Source organism: Mangifera indica, chromosome 5 (assembly GCF_011075055.1).
Source record: "Mangifera indica cultivar Alphonso chromosome 5, CATAS_Mindica_2.1, whole genome shotgun sequence".
NCBI lineage: Eukaryota > Viridiplantae > Streptophyta > Magnoliopsida > Sapindales > Anacardiaceae > Mangifera > Mangifera indica.
The window spans coordinates 17,263,294-17,281,354 of NC_058141.1; the positions used below are offsets into that span (position 1 = coordinate 17,263,294).

Here is an 18,061-nt window from a genome sequence, read left to right on the forward strand (position 1 = left end):
ATAAAAACAAAATTAATTTGGTAGCCTCCTAAGAAATCGTGCAAAACCCTTTTCTTTTGCCTGAAGAAATTAAAATATGCTTTTAAAATAACCCAATATAAATAAATTAATGATTTCCTTGTCAGAGGAGAACCAGGAGATATAAGTAGCTCTCAAACAAACCTTGCCAGTCCTTTGGTTTAAAAAATAAATAGATCAAGAGACGTGCAAGGCATGTGGGTTTTAAAATTAAAACTGAAATTTTCCCACCAATAACATTTATAGTTCATCTCATCTTAGCATAATAAAATGAGTAGGTGGTGCATGCATTGTCACGCGGAGATATTTAAGCCAAGATCCAGCTTCTTAATATATAGTTGAAGTTCAAATATTCAATGGTAATCAAATACAGTCCTCTTATAAAAAATGGAATACAAGACAGAGACATGCATAGTGCAAGCTAGCTTTGGAAGTTGGCTGTCATTATGACATACCATGTTGATTTTATTTCTTTATGTTCATTCTGTTAATAAGAAGACCATAAGAATATTAACAACCACTTACTTCATCCTCAATAGATAAAAAGAAGAAAGAGCCAATAAAAGATCGTTGAATTCTCTTGAAAAGGAAGTCTGAACATTGGGTTAGTTAGGATAGGGCCCCTTTACATATAATTTCTTATTGTATTTTGTAAACTGCAATCAAAATTTAAAGTAAACGAAATCATTCGAATTGATTTAAATTAAGATGTATTCATTGAATTCACATGATGAACATTAAATATAAAGTAAAAACAACAGTACAGAATCTGAAGCTGTAATTGACAAGCCATAAATTTTGTCTCAAAAAACTAATAAAACTTTCTTTGAAAACATGATCAATTGCAATTGGAAAGCAATAACGAAAATCTAGGGCAATAAAGAAAATAAAATTTTGACAACAATCCTACCTCGATTCTGGCTAAGACCTTCTGACAATAAAAGGCGATGAAGTATTATGCGCAACCTTTTCATATTGGCGTAGTCTCACTCACAGAACAGAACAGGAGATATAGGTCGATAAAATTGGCGCCTAACCAACAACCCTCTTTAATGCTGTTTAATGTGCGTTGATGGCGATTTCTGTAGCGTGATTCGTGAATAGACAGCACCTCTATTGTCTTTGTTTTATCGTTTTGAGTGTTGATTAGACCTTTTACCTTTAATTTTTTTTCTTTTTCCTAAATTTGCAGAATCAGGGAAAAACATTTTACTTGTTGATTTGACATTTCAACACGTCCAATTTGCAAATTTTCATTTGATTTAATTTGTTTTATCGATCGCTTTGGTAGAGTTGAAGCAGAAAATTAATGAAATCTAGTGGAATGTCAGATTTGTCAGTGATTGGATAAACTAAACAAAGAAAAATTAAATGCCAACAGATAAGACATGGGGGAGAAGCCAAACCCAGCTTCTCTGTAACTGTGCATCCACAATAAATATTGCTACTGTACAACACTAAATTTTTGAAGACAGTGAAATATGAAAGCCAAAAGTTGAAATTCGATACTGATATGTACATGTACATGTGGTAGTGGATAAGGAAGAATCACAGACAACAAAATTTCCCGGCAATCTTTATCTTTTTGTACAAAAGAGAGACAATTGAACCAGAGATTGCACTGCCGGTGACATCTCAAGAACCTTTCACTTAATTCATTCAAATTTCAATTTCAGCAGCTCAGAGCTTCATACTTCACTTGAAGTGGACGATTAAACGCAGCTTGGGATAACAAATTTCCAACTGCAGCTATGTCTCTGCAAAATATACCTTGATACACATTATTTCCATTGGAAGCCGTTGGCCCCTTGTTTTCTGTTGAATTAATTCTATTAGAACCGGAAATCTCAGTAGATGTAGCAGTAGGTTTATTCAACTCTGGTTCCAATTTCGTGTTCTGGGTTTGTTGTTGTACTTGAACAGCTACTTGCAATGCAGCTGTAGCCGTCTTCCTCCGTTTCTCAGTGGCTTCCTCATCCATAATATTAGCCATAACACTTGAATAACCCTTCTGCAACAATCTATACAGCAACAAAGAAGACATCTTTGCTCTGTCTTTAACAGAATCAAGATCACGATCATCTGCAAACTCACACCGATCAATAAAACTAGTAGCTTTATCAGGCTTGTGTCGTAAGGATAGCAATAGATGTGCCCTCTCCAACTCAGATCGTGAACATCCACGTCTCAGCCCAATTAATGCATAGTAATCTACATTTCCAGTCTCTCCAGAAGCAACCCTCTGCTTCAGTTCTTGAATCTTGATGGTCAATGCACATAGTTTCCCCGGAATGTCGCTGTATCTCACGTTATGTCTCTTCCAAGCAGGACCCGGAAGCCTTCTATCTCGCAAGATTGAATTGTACAAGAGTTTCAAGTGTTCAAGATCATGTAAACAGTCAGGTAAACAACGTATGGCCTCAAGAAGACAGGCTCTTGTATCAAGTGCTTGAATGCAACTGGGTTCAAGAGCCAGAGTCTTGTTACAATCAGCAATAGATTCAGCGATTCTTCCTGAGGATTTATAAGCAAAAGCTCTATGCATATAACATTCAGCCAAGAACCCTTGCGGGGCGCCTCGACGTCCCTCAACAATTTTACCGAAGTGGCGTATGGCCTCCGAGTATAGACCTGCATCCAGTGCGGCGATGGCTGCAGTACGACGTCGTAGGAGGAGCTTTATGTGTGAGAGCAACTGGGAAATGCTCTCTGACTCGGTCAAAACACGTGGAGGAGTTGAAGGTGGTGTGTGGTGATGGCTGATGGTGGAAACGGATATTGGAAACCTAGAGGAAGTGAAACTATCATCAGATAGAGAGATGCTTTCACGGCGGAATTCTGCCGCAGCCAACCGTTTACCGGTCTGGAGGAGAACCATGGCGTCCTCCATTAATCCCAGATGACAACATGCTTGACCTAAAACCAAGTACCTGCAAAAAAAAAAAAAAAAAAATTGCGTCAACTGAGTTAGAAAACCGAAGAACCGAGTTATTACATAACGTAATTACGATAATACCCTTCAAAATAAAGTTTTTTAGGCAGATGTTCTAATAGTAATCTCCTTTAAGCGGGCTAAGCTAATTGATTGTCAAAAGATGATGATGGAATTCTTTGTATGCTTTTCAACTTTTTGAAATAACAGAGTTAGTTCAAAAGGCGGTTTCAAGGACTAAAATAAATCTTCTCTGCCAAGACTTGAATCAGTTGACAAAAATGCATTTGTTTTAGTAATAATTTAAATGTCAGCTTATCGTCAAAACTCAAAAGCAGGGAAACAAAAACTGAATTTACCTCCATTGCCCTCCTTTCTCGAAATTTTTACAGAGCCCAGCCATTACTTTCTTTTTCAAGTCCGAGACAGAGAAACACTTGAAAGATGGATCACGATTCACTGAGTCATCGGACAAGTCACTAGAAGGCAGAAGCTTGACTCTTTCTCTTGAAATTTGTTGAGACGAGTTATCAGAAGAAACAGAGCCAGAGTCATCGTTAGCCATTTTGAGGCTAGGAATATAGTCTTGAAGCATATTAGCGACATCCTTAAATCGTCTTAGATAGAGCAACGTCCTGGCTTTGAGTTCCAGAGCGAGTTCAAAGCGAGGAGAGAGAGCAAGAGCGGCGTCAAGAAGATTGAGAGCAGAGACGATGTCGCTCTGCTCTTGACTCGCAATAAGGCTTCTAGCATCTTTAATGTACTTATCTACAATCTGTATATATGAATCAATAAAACATTAAACTTGTAATTTAAGAGGTATGCTTAAAATAAAACCAAATCCAATGCTTAAATGTCCTTTACCTTTCTGTTGCTAAGCCACCAGTGTTTCTTCTCACCACTAATTAAAGAAAGAGAAGTAGCCATGGTTGTAGTTGTTAACGTTGCTATTGTTGCAGAAGAATCAACCATGAAAACCAAACCTCTCTCTCCCTCTCTCTCTCTCTCTCTCTCAAAGCAGATACATTTTTCTGTATTGTAATAAAAGAGAAGAAGAAATATATAGGAGATAGAGAAAATGGGAGCACAGTGGAAAGAGAAAATAGGGGTTAATTTAAAATCTGTCTAGATTTCTCAAGAGTAATTAAGGAAAGACTGTGGAGAGAAGAAGAAAGCCCTAAAAGAAAATTTGCCAGCTTTGACCTCAGACGAAGATTGGATCCTGCAGCTTCATAGCTGGCGCCACACCATTTTTATTCCCTCTCTGTAAAAGCCTATGCGGCCTATAACACTATACTATTAACCATTATTTCCCTTTTTTTTTTTTTAAATCATTGAAATAAATTTATTTCGGTATTATTAATTTTCACCTGGTACAACCAGTGACTGCAAAATTATCACCGGCTACAGAAGGTGACCCATCACGAGCCTGCCCTCGGGTTCAACTACCGGAGAAAAGAAAAACGCCAGCAAATTGCCCCAAAACTAAGTAAAGAGAGTGTAAGAAATCTCTCTAGTTATTTATTATTTATGACGACTTTGAATTCATCCATTTCATATGCCCTTTCATTACCCCCCACTTGTCATATTTGACTTTGTTCCTCTTCAAAACCATAATACGGCCTAAAATGTTGTCGTTTTATGTATCTAGGGGCATGTTACAATATTCGAAACGATACATCTGTCCGTTTATCCTGTAGTTCCCAGGGCCTGATAAGAGATACTAGAAATGGCAAGTAATTATTCATAAGCATGTTGAATGGATAACAGTAAATTGTACTTTTTTTCTACATTTAAATTTTGATTTGCTCATTAATTGACTTTTGGTATGTGATCATTTTCACTTCAATAAAGACAAAAAGTATTAAGAGAGAGGACATGAGTGTAAATAAAGAAAAATATAGAGGAGGAATTTGTAATATTGATGGAAGCATATTTATAAGGGGAAAGAAAGTGAAGTCTTCTCTCGTAAGCCAGAAGAATCATGCTTTTGGTTTTGCTTTTGATTAATGAATGCACATGAATATGGGTTTGTCTTTAAGGCTCGCCCTTTCTTTCTTTCTTTCCTTTGCCTCCACCCCACCCCACCCCACCCCACCCCACTTCATATAATCTCGTGCTCGCCATGTCACTCTATCCACCTGGCATCTCTATTTTTGGTCCCACATTACAGATCAGCCACCACTGTTTTGGACATTGTCTTTGTTTTGGAACCAATAATATTATTGAACCACTACAATCACAAGATCGATATAATCATCAATAATTTAAGTTGTTCTGTGATAGATTATCTCCTTATTTTGTTCTTCATGAGTAAAATTCTACACGAACTTAAAAGCCAAGAAGGACCACAAACTACATTATTGCATCAGACTTATGGGTTTGAAATGATGGAGAGTTCTACTGTATTTTTTGCCAAAACATCCTGGCATTGGCAACATGATTGCTTTGAATCTTTCACCCATTCACCTCACCAAACAACCCTCTTCTCTTCTTCCAAAGTCAAGACTTGAAAAAGAATAATTCTCAGCTTGATCAACTCCCACCTAGAGTTGATTTAATCATGGTCAGTACTGTTCTTCTCTGAAAGAAAAGTTACAACCAAACAACTCTTTTTATGTTATATGTTGTTATTGTTGTTCCCATTGCTTCCGAACCTTTGAGAGACAATGGTTGGTTTCTTTCATAAACACTGCTACTCATCTCTCCGCTAAGTCTGATGAAAATTTAATAAAACTATATATAAACACTTTTTGTATATAAATAATATATTATTATATGATTAAATAATTCTGAATCAATAATAAAATAATATCCAATCATATGATTACACATTATCTGTATACTTAAATTTTATATAAAAAAAATATAGACACATAAAATTGCTTTTAGAAATTTGGGGAAGGGGGAGTGTTTTAATTTGATGAAGCTGCCACTTGTTTCATTTGATAGAGACCATTGTAAACTAACTTCCCTATCCACTATAATGAATGTTCCCCTTTTATAAATTATCTTTCAAATTTTGGAGAAAAATATCAGAGTATTTCCATTGGTTGTATAATTTCAAGGTGCCACTGCCAATGAAGTTTATGCTTGGGGTTGCACACAAATAATGGCCACTCAGGAATTAAATGGGTAGACAGTGCTGTCTTCTGAAGAGTAGAGTTACTTAAGACATGTCATGCGCCCAATTTTTTTTTTTTTGTGGGAGACACATGCTATGTCCCTATTCCCTTGTGAGTGGGAATTGACAAACTTGACCCAGCGGGGGATCAATGAATGAGTTGATTAATTTAGTGTTTTCGGGGGCAGTTTGCCCTTATTCTTGGACCCCTGCTTCAAACAATTATAATTGGTGCTGTCTTCTTCTAAATTCTTTTGGATCAACCTCTGCCCGCCATTTGTTGTCGTTTCTTATTATTTGCAATTATTTTTCAGCTTATAAAGTAGATGGCCGCATTGATTCAGCAGTTCTATTATAACTAACAACCACAAAATTTCCTGTGTTAAATTATTGAACTCGTCATAGTTTTCGGGAAGTTGACTTCCAAATAATAATAAAGTGAAAAATGGAGGCTTAGACTGGAAGCTTGCTGGGTTTCCCCCTAGCCAAGAAAGGTGAAAGGTGAAGAAAAAATCCAATTAAACCTCCATGAAACAAGGAGAGTTTTTCTTTTCTTTTCTTTCATGGTGCGTTGTTTATAACGAGAAAGAGATTGTTTAGAATATAATTATTAATCATAAATTAAAAGTGATTTAGATGATGGAATTAATTCCAGTTAATCATGCATTATTCTTAATAAGGGGCCCTCAATTAATTAGTAGGGCATCTTGGCATCAGAAGGAAAAGAAGATTATTAGCCACATATATGATGATGAATTATTCTTAATTCTGATGTTAATAAGAAGATAGCGTTGGTTACCAACCACAGACGGACAGCGGGAACATATTAATGACAATTAATGAATGGCCAAAGGATTTGTCCCCACCCAAGGTTTGTTGAATTCTCGCACTGACTTTAGTTAAGTATTAAAAATTTAAATTTTTATTCATAAATAATTAAAATTAATAAATTTAGTTAAATTTTTAAGATAAAATCATCATTTAAATTGATAGTGTATCTATTTCTCTCGTAAACTTAAAAAATTAATAATTTTCTCAAGATTAAATTTTTAAATATTATATTTCTCTTTTATTTCTTTCTTTTTTGACACTGTCTCTAATTGTCTTCTCTCTTCCTCTCTTTTTAAGTGTCGTCTCTAGAGGAAATTTTTATCTCTAGACAAAGATCTGACAAAGATTTCATTAGTTTTCATTCAAAGATAATATCAAAAAAAGAGAAGAAGGGAGAAGTCAGTCCAAAAAAGGGAGAAGAAAAAAATAAGCTTTAGAAAAAAAAAATAACATTTTAATATTTAATTTAAATAATATTATTAATTTTTTTAATTTAAAAGAGAAAATGAAAAACGTTAATTAGTTTTATTAATTTTAACTACCAATTTGGCAGTTTAACAAACCTTTAGGTGGGAATAGGTCCTTCGGCCTTAGTGAAAAAAAACTCTCCCAATTTTTCTGTACATGTTTGTATCCAAGGAGGCAAATGCGACGTGATCTGCTAAAGATTCTCTTATCAAAACACTTAGATAAGATAAGGTTTCTTAAACATGTGCACTCTTTTTGACGCCACAGTAAAACACAGGCATACTCAAATTAATAACTTACTCTAATTATTTTATTAGACGTGATTGATTAGAGTTTACACCATTCATCTCCCTTCATCTCATTTCATCTCATCCAGTTTTCCAAGTCTGCGGCGCACGTGTCCGGTGGATGGAATTTCACGTGGGATGTGCAGCTTTGCAATTACTAATCCCCTCTTTATGCCCAGCAAGGCCAGCCATATCTGGGTGGTCATGCCCTCCCTTGCTTTCCTCAAAAGTCTGCAATATTAACAATACAAATCTAAATTCTAATTATTGTAAATCAAACCTTAACTGATGCAACTGAACAGCACAATTGCACTTGGTTTGCTATATACAGCAAACAAATTACAGAATACGCATATGAATTTGAAAGACTAAATAGAACGAGATTTTGAATAACTTCTGTTTTCTGGCATAAAATAAGTTCTTAAGGAATGGAGACAAACAAACTTGAGTTAACTAACCACAAAAAATGCATCTGTGAAAGGCTTACATTCTCCCGAATCAAAGGTTGGCGTGTTTCTCAGTAACAGCATCTAAAAGGAGAAGAGTGGTTGATTATTATTATTTTTTTAACTCCAGCCAATATCTCAACCTCTTGGTTTTAACTTAAAAAGGAGGATGAGATTATAATTATCGTTATAAATAATAAATATGATTAGTATCTAATATTAAATATATTTATATTGAATGACAAAATACATGGTTAAGAATGAGTAATTATACGTCATAGAATAAGTTAATTTGTTAGAGTGTTATAGTTGTTAAAATCGACATAAAAAATAACTATAAATTTTTTGTTAATGAGTAAATTTACGATTTCTTTACCAATCTCACCATCGAACTTGAGAGAAAATAAATTGTTGATAAAATCTCTAAATATTTTATGTTATAGTAACCCATGACAAACTTTTTGAATATCTTGTTAGACGTCAAACGATAAAACATAATAAAAAACATAATAAAGTATGTCAAAACTTTGTACGATAACATAAAAAGATATTGAATTAGTGGCAATGAGTTTGTGGTGACTAGGATTTCTAAGTTGAAATTAATATTTTGTTTTTATAAATTTAGCTTTTTGTTTTAAAGAGAATCAGATTTTGGGCAAGAAGAAAGTATTTTTAAGCCAAAAATCTCCTAACCCACAAGAGAATTGACTTTGAAGCTTTCATATTTCACCAACCTTGTTTTCAATGTGCTGGCATAGATGATAAGAGTTTTAACCGCTACTTTTATTGATAATATATATATTGAATGTAATTTTTTTGGTGCTCAGGGTTTTGTCCTCTTTGGCTGATTTGTGGCACCGCTGACCGTGACCTGTGGCGGAGCGCTTCAGAAAAGGTTTTGAATTCCGTATAGAAAATAAATATGATATTAGACCTTGTAAATTTAGTATTTCAATGGTCACCCCATTATTTGAATGTGACACTTCAACCCTTGTAAGAGTAACGTCCTAAATAATTTTTGGCCCTGTTATTCACTAAACAATATTATGGCCCCCCAGAAAAAATATTTCTGGCTTCGCTTCTGATAGGGACCATAACATGTTCATTGGCATCCCAGATAAGAACATGACTCAAGCAAGAACCGATCCAAAGGTTAAGAAAGTAAAAAGAAGATAAAAAGGTTCTTGCAATTATTGAAAGCCACATGTGAAAAAGCGTTTATTGGACTTTGCTTTAATTTGCTGAGTCATGGGTTCCTGAGGGCTCAGAGTCATCCGAATCTTTTCTAGCCTACCCCCACTTATTTAGACTTTGTTACAACTTACTTTTTCATTAATAAAACTAAAAAATTCAAATACTTTGTTCTATCTACAGCATTGCCTACAACTTGGTTTTCTGAGGGCCATCAATTTTTGTATATACATGTTCAAGCCAGTGCCATAATGCAATGATTTTTATTTCTTGGCATTACATTAGTACTATTGCACATGCTAAGTTCAGTCATGACTTGGGCATGGGAGCAGAGCAGGTCATTATCTCCTGGAAATGATGCACATCAACTTGATTACTGTCTCTCTATATTTTCCTTTCCCATCTCGGGCAAGTTTCCATTGTTGTTCATTTAATTTGAACTTCTTGAGTAAGTCCAGCTCATCTGAGATGACATGAGACAGATAGATATACAGCTTACTCTCTATAAATTAATTTCTGTTGTTGCAATAAAACGTTTATATTGCTTCCACAGTATTCATTAATTATTGAAGCATATATAATATAAGACTTGCCGGTTTAGTATGACTGGATGGTGCAGTCATAATACAACTTTGTTGCTAAATTAATTGCGCTATATGCGTGATCTCTCTTAATTTGTTGAACTGAATTGTGATTCTAACTGGGTCCTAACATCTGCAAAATCCTTAATCGGCTTGCCTGATGTAGTACTGCCCGGGGGAAACATGACAGCTATTTATGTAAGTTCGCGCGGCTCATTTCCAGCCTAAATGCGGTTGATACTGGCAGACCCCACACTTGAACAAAAGGGGAGCGTTGGGGGCCATTATGTCATAAACTCAAATTTCCAACAATGGAAAGTCCTAATACCAAGCCCGGTTTCTCCATAGAGGCCAGTTTAATTTTGAGTTATATGCAGTTGGGTTGTCTTTTATGTTTCATGCTTGGCTTATAAATCCAAATTGCTAATTAAGTTGCTATGATGTGTTTATCTTTATGCACTTTCAGATCACAAAAGGGGTTTTCATTAGGTTAAAGTTTAACAACATGGATGATCGCACTTATACCTGCCATTTAACCAATACCTTAGTATGGATGTCGTTTTGAACATGCATCATTTTTATCGACACTGCTATATCTTTTCTTTGACCATTTGGTATCCTCAGAGCCATGATTTCTTAGACCGTTTGGTATCTCCTTTAGACCAATGAAAAATGATATGACAGCTAGGTATCCTTCAGAAATAATGAAGGCAAAAAAATAAAAACAGAGACCTTTTTTCAATTCACAGATCACAAACTTCGGCTTTATCTTGAATTTCCCATCCTGCTTCTCAATGGCCAATGCAATCACTAATTACATAATCAATTTATAACTGGAACTCACAGTACTAATTAATAGAAACAAAATGAATTATTCTTCTTACAATTGATGCTTAAATTGAAATTATATGTGCCCATGAATTTTGTAGGAAGACCCGGATACAAATGCTAAAACCAGAAGTCTAGAACCTTGAACTGTAAACTTCAAGATTTGATAACCCCTAAGTAGCTGGTTGAAGTGACACGGAATGCTTGATATCGGCGATATGAATACTGTGTTCACCCATTGGAATTCTTCTAATTCCAGACCTATCCACAACACTTAAAAATTTGCAAACATGAATATTAATTCCAACTCGTTGTTGAGTGCCAGCAGGAACATGCACTTTCTCAAAGGCCACTAATTGTTTGTGCGGAGCCCAATGCCCTGCCGGTGGCTTTGAGTAGACTAGTAATGCCTGGGAACCATCCTTGGAACCAATATTTTTCACATCCACCTGAATGCCTAATGAGAGCCCCTTACATTTTGCATGTGTAACTTTGATTGCCTTGCCGGAAACAGTGATGTTTCCGAAGAGCCGGCGTCCGTATAGGGGGACGCCAACAACGGTGGGTGCGCTGGCTACGGTGTGTACAAAGTTGGTGTAACTGATTCCGTGGCCGAATGGGTACACAACTGGACCTTTGTAAAATCTGTAGGTTCTTCCAGGGTAGCCTTTGGATGGGCTGGATCGCATGGCCATTTTTGTCATTGGTAGATTTGTGATATACTCTTGTGGGTACCATGTCATTGGTAGCTTGCCTCCTACAAAAAATAATGAATGCAAATGAGCAGCCTATACAGTTGAAAATTGTAGACTTCTGGACCAGTCTAGAGCAAACCTGGGTTGGTCGTTCCAAACAAGATATCAGCGATGGCCGTTCCTCCAGCTTGGCCCGGGTACCCAGCCCATAAAATGGCTTGAATTCGTGCATCATTCTTAGCGAAAGACACATCAATAGGCCCACCAGACATTAAGACCAATATAGTTGGGCCCTTTGAGGCTTGGGCAATTGTAGACACAAGCTCTTGTTGGCGCCCGGGTAACAGCAGCCCTGTCCTGTCTCTTGCTTCTGCTTCAACGGACTGATCAAGCCCCATCACAAGAACCGTTGCATCCGCTTGACGACTTGCATCAAGTGCTGCACCAAATGACTCATCATCACCACATGCTACATCTTTGCAACCTTGTTGATGAATTGTCTTTGCATATCTCCCTATTCCTTGTAAGGGAGTTGTGTATCCGCATGCCACACCTATTGGTGAAACAAGACTCATTAAATACACTTCATCTTCTTAAAACAAAAAAAAAAAAAAGCCACCTTACTTGGCTTACCAGCATAGTTACCAATCATAGTAACAGTGACATTAGAATTAGGGCCTATAACAGCGATAGTGGGGTGACGAAGATTGGACAGAGGTAATGAAGGGCCGTGGTTTTTAAGAAGAACAATGCCTTGTCTGGCAGCCTCGAGTGCAAGCTCTTGGTGAGCCGGGGTGCACACATCATTTGGACCTAAGTTGCCGTATGGTTGTGTAGATGCCTCCCCATCAAGCATGCCAAGCCTCATTTGTATGGTAATTGTGTTCATTAATGCGTTATCAACGTCAACCTCTTTCACCAAACCTCTTTTCACAGCGTTCTCTGTGTGAACTGCTAAAAAAGGCCCACAGTCTAAATCCAAACCTGCAAAACTCCGCTTTGTTACTTACTCTCATTTTAAATTTGTCAGTATCTTATTCAAACAATTTAATCATGCATGGCTAATAGTTTGTGTTGACAATGGGACTAGCCTGCTTTAATGGCGTCGGCAGCAGCTTCTTCAGGTGTTGACGTATAATGTTGAGTGTTGTAGTATACTCCAACTGAGTCACAGTCCGAAACGATATACCTGAGAGCCACCAAAGGAAAATTATGAATATAAAGTGTGAAATGATTGGGAACGTCAGTCATTAAATTAAATGATATTACCCGTTGAGGCGCCATTGGCCGCGTATGGTGTTCTTAAGTATTTTAGGATCAGCGCAGGTGGGGATACCATTGACCTGATTGTATGAGCACATAACACTAGCTACCTTACCATCCTTCACACACATTTTGAATGGCACATTGAATGTGTCCTCAATGTCCTGCTTGCTCACCTGCCCACACGTAGAAACCCATGTCAGCTTTAAATGAATTTGCACGTTATCTACTGTTTCTTCAACCAATCCTCAATTTGATTAGACTCACGTGTGAAGTCTTATTATGCATCTGTAGTTACTAACCTTAGCGTTAAAGTGGAATCTATCAACACCATTCCAGTTATCGAGATCATAGGCTGTGAAGTGCTTACAAGAAGCAGCTACCTTCAACCGCTCACCGTCATTACCCTGTAGTCCTCTAACGTAGCTAGCGGCATAATTACCGGCCATCACAGGATCCTCACCGGGTGTCTCCTGCCCACGGCCCCATCTTGGGTCTCTGAAAATGTTGACGTTTGGGCTCCAATACGTGAGTCCAGCAACGCCACCATTGTGCATCGCCCTTGCTTCATCTGACACAACCTGTCAACAAGAGTACTAGTTCTTCTTAAAAAATTCATCATTGCATTATGCTTACAGGCATAAAGAATTTCTGAAGCATAATTAAGAATTTAGCCTGCAAATTCTTTCAAGTTTGTCATTAAATATGCATAAAATGGTATTATCAATGATCATGCGTTTAATCGCTCTGCAATTATCCACTTCTAATAAAATAAATACATTTATTTTATCGTAGATTGTGGTCCACAAATGCAAGTTGTGATATATTTATATATTTTTTGTATTGGGCCCATTGACTTGCCGGAGAAGGCTTCAGGATTCGCTTGTTCATGATTCAGCACCACAATATGTCAGATTAGGCAAAGGACTAATACAGTATATATATATATATATATATATATATATATATATATATATATATATATATATATATATATATAAATTCAAAATAAAACCTGACTTGAAAATATCTAACCATGATCATGTTGTTTTAAAATAAGAAAAATAAAAAACACAATCACATTATTCAATTTGAAGTCGTCATTTCAATTTTATATATATAAATTCGCATAATTTATTTATATATATATAAATTTATTCTAAGCAAAATGTGAATATAATATGTATATACTGTGAATTAGATGGTAACATATTATTTATATATTTAATTATGTAATTTATATTAGTAAGGTTGCCCATAATTCAATTGAGTTTAATTGTATGACATAAGATATTTGAGTATGAATTCTTACCCGTCCGATGGCTTCCCACAATGTTGCATTGAAAGAAGCAGCGGTTGTGATGACTTGTGGGAAGCTAGTGGCCCCAGGAAAGTCCCCACCAAACTTGGTCCCCGGACCCACATTGGAAACCCCGTGAAGAGCCTCAGACCACCATTCATATCCTTTGATTCCAAGGCGTGGAACTGCTGCTGCATTGTTTACAAGCAGCCCAACCTTCTCCTTCAAACTCAGCCTTCCAAGAAGGTCCTTCACTCTTTCCTGTATCGGTAAAGAAACTTGACAAAACGGCAAAGTTTTTGTCATTGCATCTTTTGGGTCGCAAGCAAATGGTTCCCGGGCTAAACTTGTAACACTCAGAAGAAGACCTATAAGAAAGAGAAGACAGAAAGATGAAGAGATAGTGGTGCTACAAGCCATTGTTAGTTTTGTGAAAAGAATAAATGCTGCGTTTTGAACATACAAGATAAGGGCGTAAGAGTATATATAGTGAAGTTCGAACCAAAATGGCAGGGATGATGTCAGAAATGGGCTTGATGACTGGATGTCCATGCTGATTTTCAAGTAAGATGGGATGGGATGGGATGTAAGTTGGGTGACGATTAACCAATTATAATTATTCATAAAAACGACAATAATCAAGATTACCATCATTAACTAACTATACTTTATAAATAACAACATTAATGAAATATTTAAGTCGGAATTAATCACATAGCCCATTACAAGCTCACCATTCATCAGTAACCGAATGAACCAAACTCGATGAATCGTGTCTGGAGGTCTTTCATGTCAGAACGAACATAACTAACCTCCAACCGGTAGATACTGTAATAGTAATAGATATTTTAAAATAATTGTTGTGTTGATTTGACTGTAATCTTATGATTGAAGGTGAAGTAACAATTATAACATTTGAAAACTAAAGAAGATGGACCAAACGTTAAAGCTTTATTCATTCAGACTTAACTTATTAAAACATCCAGGTGAATGAGATAGACCAAACGTTAAAGCTTTATTCATTCAAACTTAACTTGTTAAAACACCACCTGGGTGAACGAGAAAGAGAGTAAAGAGTTCTTCAGATTTTGAAACTTTATATATTATCATATTATTTTAGTATTTAACAAGAGAATGCATGATACGTTTTTAAGCTAACAGTGCCATCTGTTATCTACTAATTTAATGAATTCAGTTCAAATATAGATAACGTAAATTAGGGGTTTCAACAACTCATTCGTAAACATATATGTTGGTACAAACAAGCATTTTCTGTGGTTAGATTGTGAAGTAAAATCTCACCCAAAGGAAAACTTTGAAACAATTGTAATTTGAGCCGTGCAATATATTCTATTTCTTGCCCCACAACTAGGCCTGTATTTGAATACAGATTGTTTGCACTTGGTTTAAATGAGTTTGAAACAAGTATAATTTAATTGAGTTTGATTAAACCTAAAAATTTAATATTTTCAAGCTTAAGTTTTAGAATATTCAACTTATTAAACTTACGAACCTAAAAAATTTGATATAAAATAATGTTATTTCGATCCATATGTTTTAAAATAATATCGTTTCTGTGACGAATTTAAACTCTAACTTGATTCTTTTGAAGCAAGCTCAAACTCTTTTAAAATGAGATAAGTTAAATTCGGTTTAAATTCAGCTTTACGTACAACATGATCGAAGAAGGAATAACAATAGTCTCTTAACATTGAAGAAAGGCAAAATGACATTTTTCCCTCAAATTCCATCTTAATGACATTTCTTTGTCATCCGTCCAATTTTGTTTGTTTAGCGTTAATTGTCAAAGGTCATGAAAGTAATTTACTTGATATATAATTATATAATTACACATATTAATTAGTTTAATATTCATTTTTAAGTGCATGTAACGTTTGTTAGTTCTTAATGTTAAACGATGGGAAAATATTATTCGGGCAAAATTGTTCTGCCTTACAAAAAATCCAAGCACCAGATTGAAGATCAAACTCGTTGTTCTAAATGTGCTTTATAGACTCGCGCAACTTGGAAAATATTTAAGCGGGTGTGACAAATAGTTTGGTGTTTCTTTGTGGAAATTCGGAGATTGTGTCAGTACCAATTGAGGAAAGAACAAATTAAATAGGATATATCATGAAATAAAGGGGCGACATGAAACAGAGAGGAGAAACTAGTAATTACGTAATTACATGGTCATGAATCGTGATGGGGTTTTAATTTTCAGGCAACTTATCTGTGAGTCTCTGAACCTGCTCCTTGAATGCGACCTTATGTTGGAGTGAGTGAGCTCTGTCATTACTCAGTGGTTGATTTCATGTTTATTGGGGATCTAAATAATAGGTATAATTGGGCGGCTCTGAAAATTATTTAACGTGGAGGTGATGGAAAAAAGAAAAGAAAGTTAGCCAGTTGCGTGCAAGCTGTTGTTCTCTCTATATTGAAAAGGTTTTTTAAGTTCTTCAAGGGAAGATTCCCATGATGTCTGGATAACTGGATCTAATCTAAACGACATAATTAAATCCACTATGGAATATTTCGTAAAGATGATTGGTCCCTCTGATATGTGCAGAAATTCTCAGAATGGGAACAAAGAGGAAACAGCATTCAGCCAATGACTGTTTGGAAGATAATCCATTGCATGCCATTGGATATGTTGGCAATAAAATTTAATATCTTCATATCAAAATCCTCAAATACAATCATTTAAAAGCAAAAATTCCTTGTTGGAGAGAAGAATTTGATGTAATCCTGTTCATCCTTGAGCACCAGATTAGGTACATGTTTGTTTGACAGACAGTTTGGTCCCAAATGGTGTGCTGCCCATTTCCAACCACCTTAAAGATAAAGACTCCAACAAACTTCCACAATTAGCCACGGAGTTGACCTCTGTCCCCTAGCTATCTAAAGTGCCAGTTCGTTTCCAATGTCCAACATCTAAAACAGAACAAAATATCACAGCATTGCTACTAAATATGCATAAGCCAAGCTCTTTAATTATGCCTACTTTCCGTTAAATTGTGTTGGTATTCTTGATTTTGCTAGTGTCCGAGATTCAATATTTTGGTTAGCTGATGAAATTTTGGAAGCATTTATATCCGGACTTGATTGGGCAGATGTTATACAGGGCTAACACGGATGGCTGGTCATATTCAGTGAAACTTTCTCTGAACTGGAGGTGGTTAGAATTAATGATCATGAAGAATCAAGATGAGTAAATCTAACTAATTTAATCATGAAATTTGTGGACCTTATGATTAAAATTGAATAAAAAACAAGGAAAAGCTTGATAAATTATCGTTAAATTTACAGGAAAGCGGATGATAATGATCAGCTAATTGTTTTTCATCTCAACCATAGTTATGTGACATAAAGAGATAAAGATTTCTGAAAAACAAAGCAATTTCTCGCCACCCTACTACTTAAGAATCTTATCCATTGTCGTTTCGTGAGAGCGAGAGTGTGTGAAAAAACAAAAAGGGGTAAAATGCCATGCTCTAGCTTCCTTAAACATAATGCAATGCGGTTAAGTAAAAAGAAACGTGTAATTGTAAGTTTGGTAGAAGTTAATTTTCCCTGTACTTAAATTGCCACAAGAATTCGCGGAAGAAATCTTGTGGATTCAAAAACCTTTTAGGGTCTTGAGTTTAATACACATCGTGTGACACTCTTAAATAAATTTCATATCCTAAAATACAGAAGAAATATTGGGTTTGTTTATGCATTTCATATCAATTGAAAATGAGAAGATTAAATAGGCTATAAACTTGTTAAACTTGAAAAAAGTCTCTGTATTTAGACATTGTGTGTTTGTATATCTACAGCACATCTCTATGAAATATATCAAAGTAACGAAAATTACACTTTTTGTCTTTCATTTTCAAAACGGGTCTCCCTTGCATAAGTTTAAGTGCTAGTAAAAGAGACGAATCTCCGCGAATAATTTTAAAATATATATATTTATATTTTTTAAATAATTATTTTACCATGGCTGGCTTTGAATATCAGCCTTTTGTACTGTTAGTTTATCCATCAAAAGCAGCACATCAACTCCAAGCCCTTAATACATGTACATTACAAGTAAAAAAAACAAGAGGATT

At 35.7% G+C, this 18,061-nt stretch overlaps 2 protein-coding genes across 2 annotated transcripts; both read right to left on the reverse strand.

Annotated features, from left to right (window-relative positions):
- Positions 1-1,498: 1,498 nt before the first annotated feature.
- On the reverse strand, positions 1,499-4,217 carry LOC123215577. Its single transcript, XM_044635734.1, has 3 exons — positions 3,815-4,217; positions 3,310-3,725; positions 1,499-2,948 (listed from the first exon to the last, which is right to left on the reverse strand). Exons 1-3 carry the CDS (start codon positions 3,920-3,922, stop codon positions 1,691-1,693), a joined length of 1,782 nt encoding a protein of 593 aa, XP_044491669.1. The 5' UTR covers positions 3,923-4,217; the 3' UTR covers positions 1,499-1,690.
- A 6,409-nt stretch (positions 4,218-10,626) lies between these two features.
- On the reverse strand, positions 10,627-14,467 carry LOC123216049 (probable beta-D-xylosidase 2). The gene is made up of 7 exons (XM_044636403.1): positions 13,977-14,467; positions 12,967-13,245; positions 12,671-12,840; positions 12,493-12,590; positions 12,035-12,385; positions 11,541-11,954; positions 10,627-11,463 (listed from the first exon to the last, which is right to left on the reverse strand). Exons 1-7 carry the CDS (start codon positions 14,382-14,384, stop codon positions 10,880-10,882), a joined length of 2,304 nt encoding a protein of 767 aa, XP_044492338.1. The 5' UTR covers positions 14,385-14,467; the 3' UTR covers positions 10,627-10,879.
- Between the last annotated feature and the right edge of the window lie 3,594 nt (positions 14,468-18,061).

Excerpts from the sequence above, each read along its gene's own strand:
- LOC123215577 (XM_044635734.1), bottom strand. The coding sequence starts at position 3,922 with ATGGTTGATTCTTCTGCAACAATAGCAACGTTAACAACTACAACCATG. Across the intron at positions 3,726-3,814 it reads GGTGGCTTAGCAACAGAAAG|ATTGTAGATAAGTACATTAA; the intron begins GTAAAGGACATT and ends TCATATATACAG. Across the intron at positions 2,949-3,309 it reads GAGAAAGGAGGGCAATGGAG|GTACTTGGTTTTAGGTCAAG; the intron begins GTAAATTCAGTT and ends TTTTTTTTGCAG.
- LOC123216049 (XM_044636403.1), bottom strand. The coding sequence starts at position 14,384 with ATGGCTTGTAGCACCACTATCTCTTCATCTTTCTGTCTTCTCTTTCTT. Across the intron at positions 12,591-12,670 it reads GGCCAATGGCGCCTCAACGG|GTATATCGTTTCGGACTGTG; the intron begins GTAATATCATTT and ends GGTGGCTCTCAG. Across the intron at positions 11,464-11,540 it reads GTTTGGAACGACCAACCCAG|GAGGCAAGCTACCAATGACA; the intron begins GTTTGCTCTAGA and ends TATTTTTTGTAG.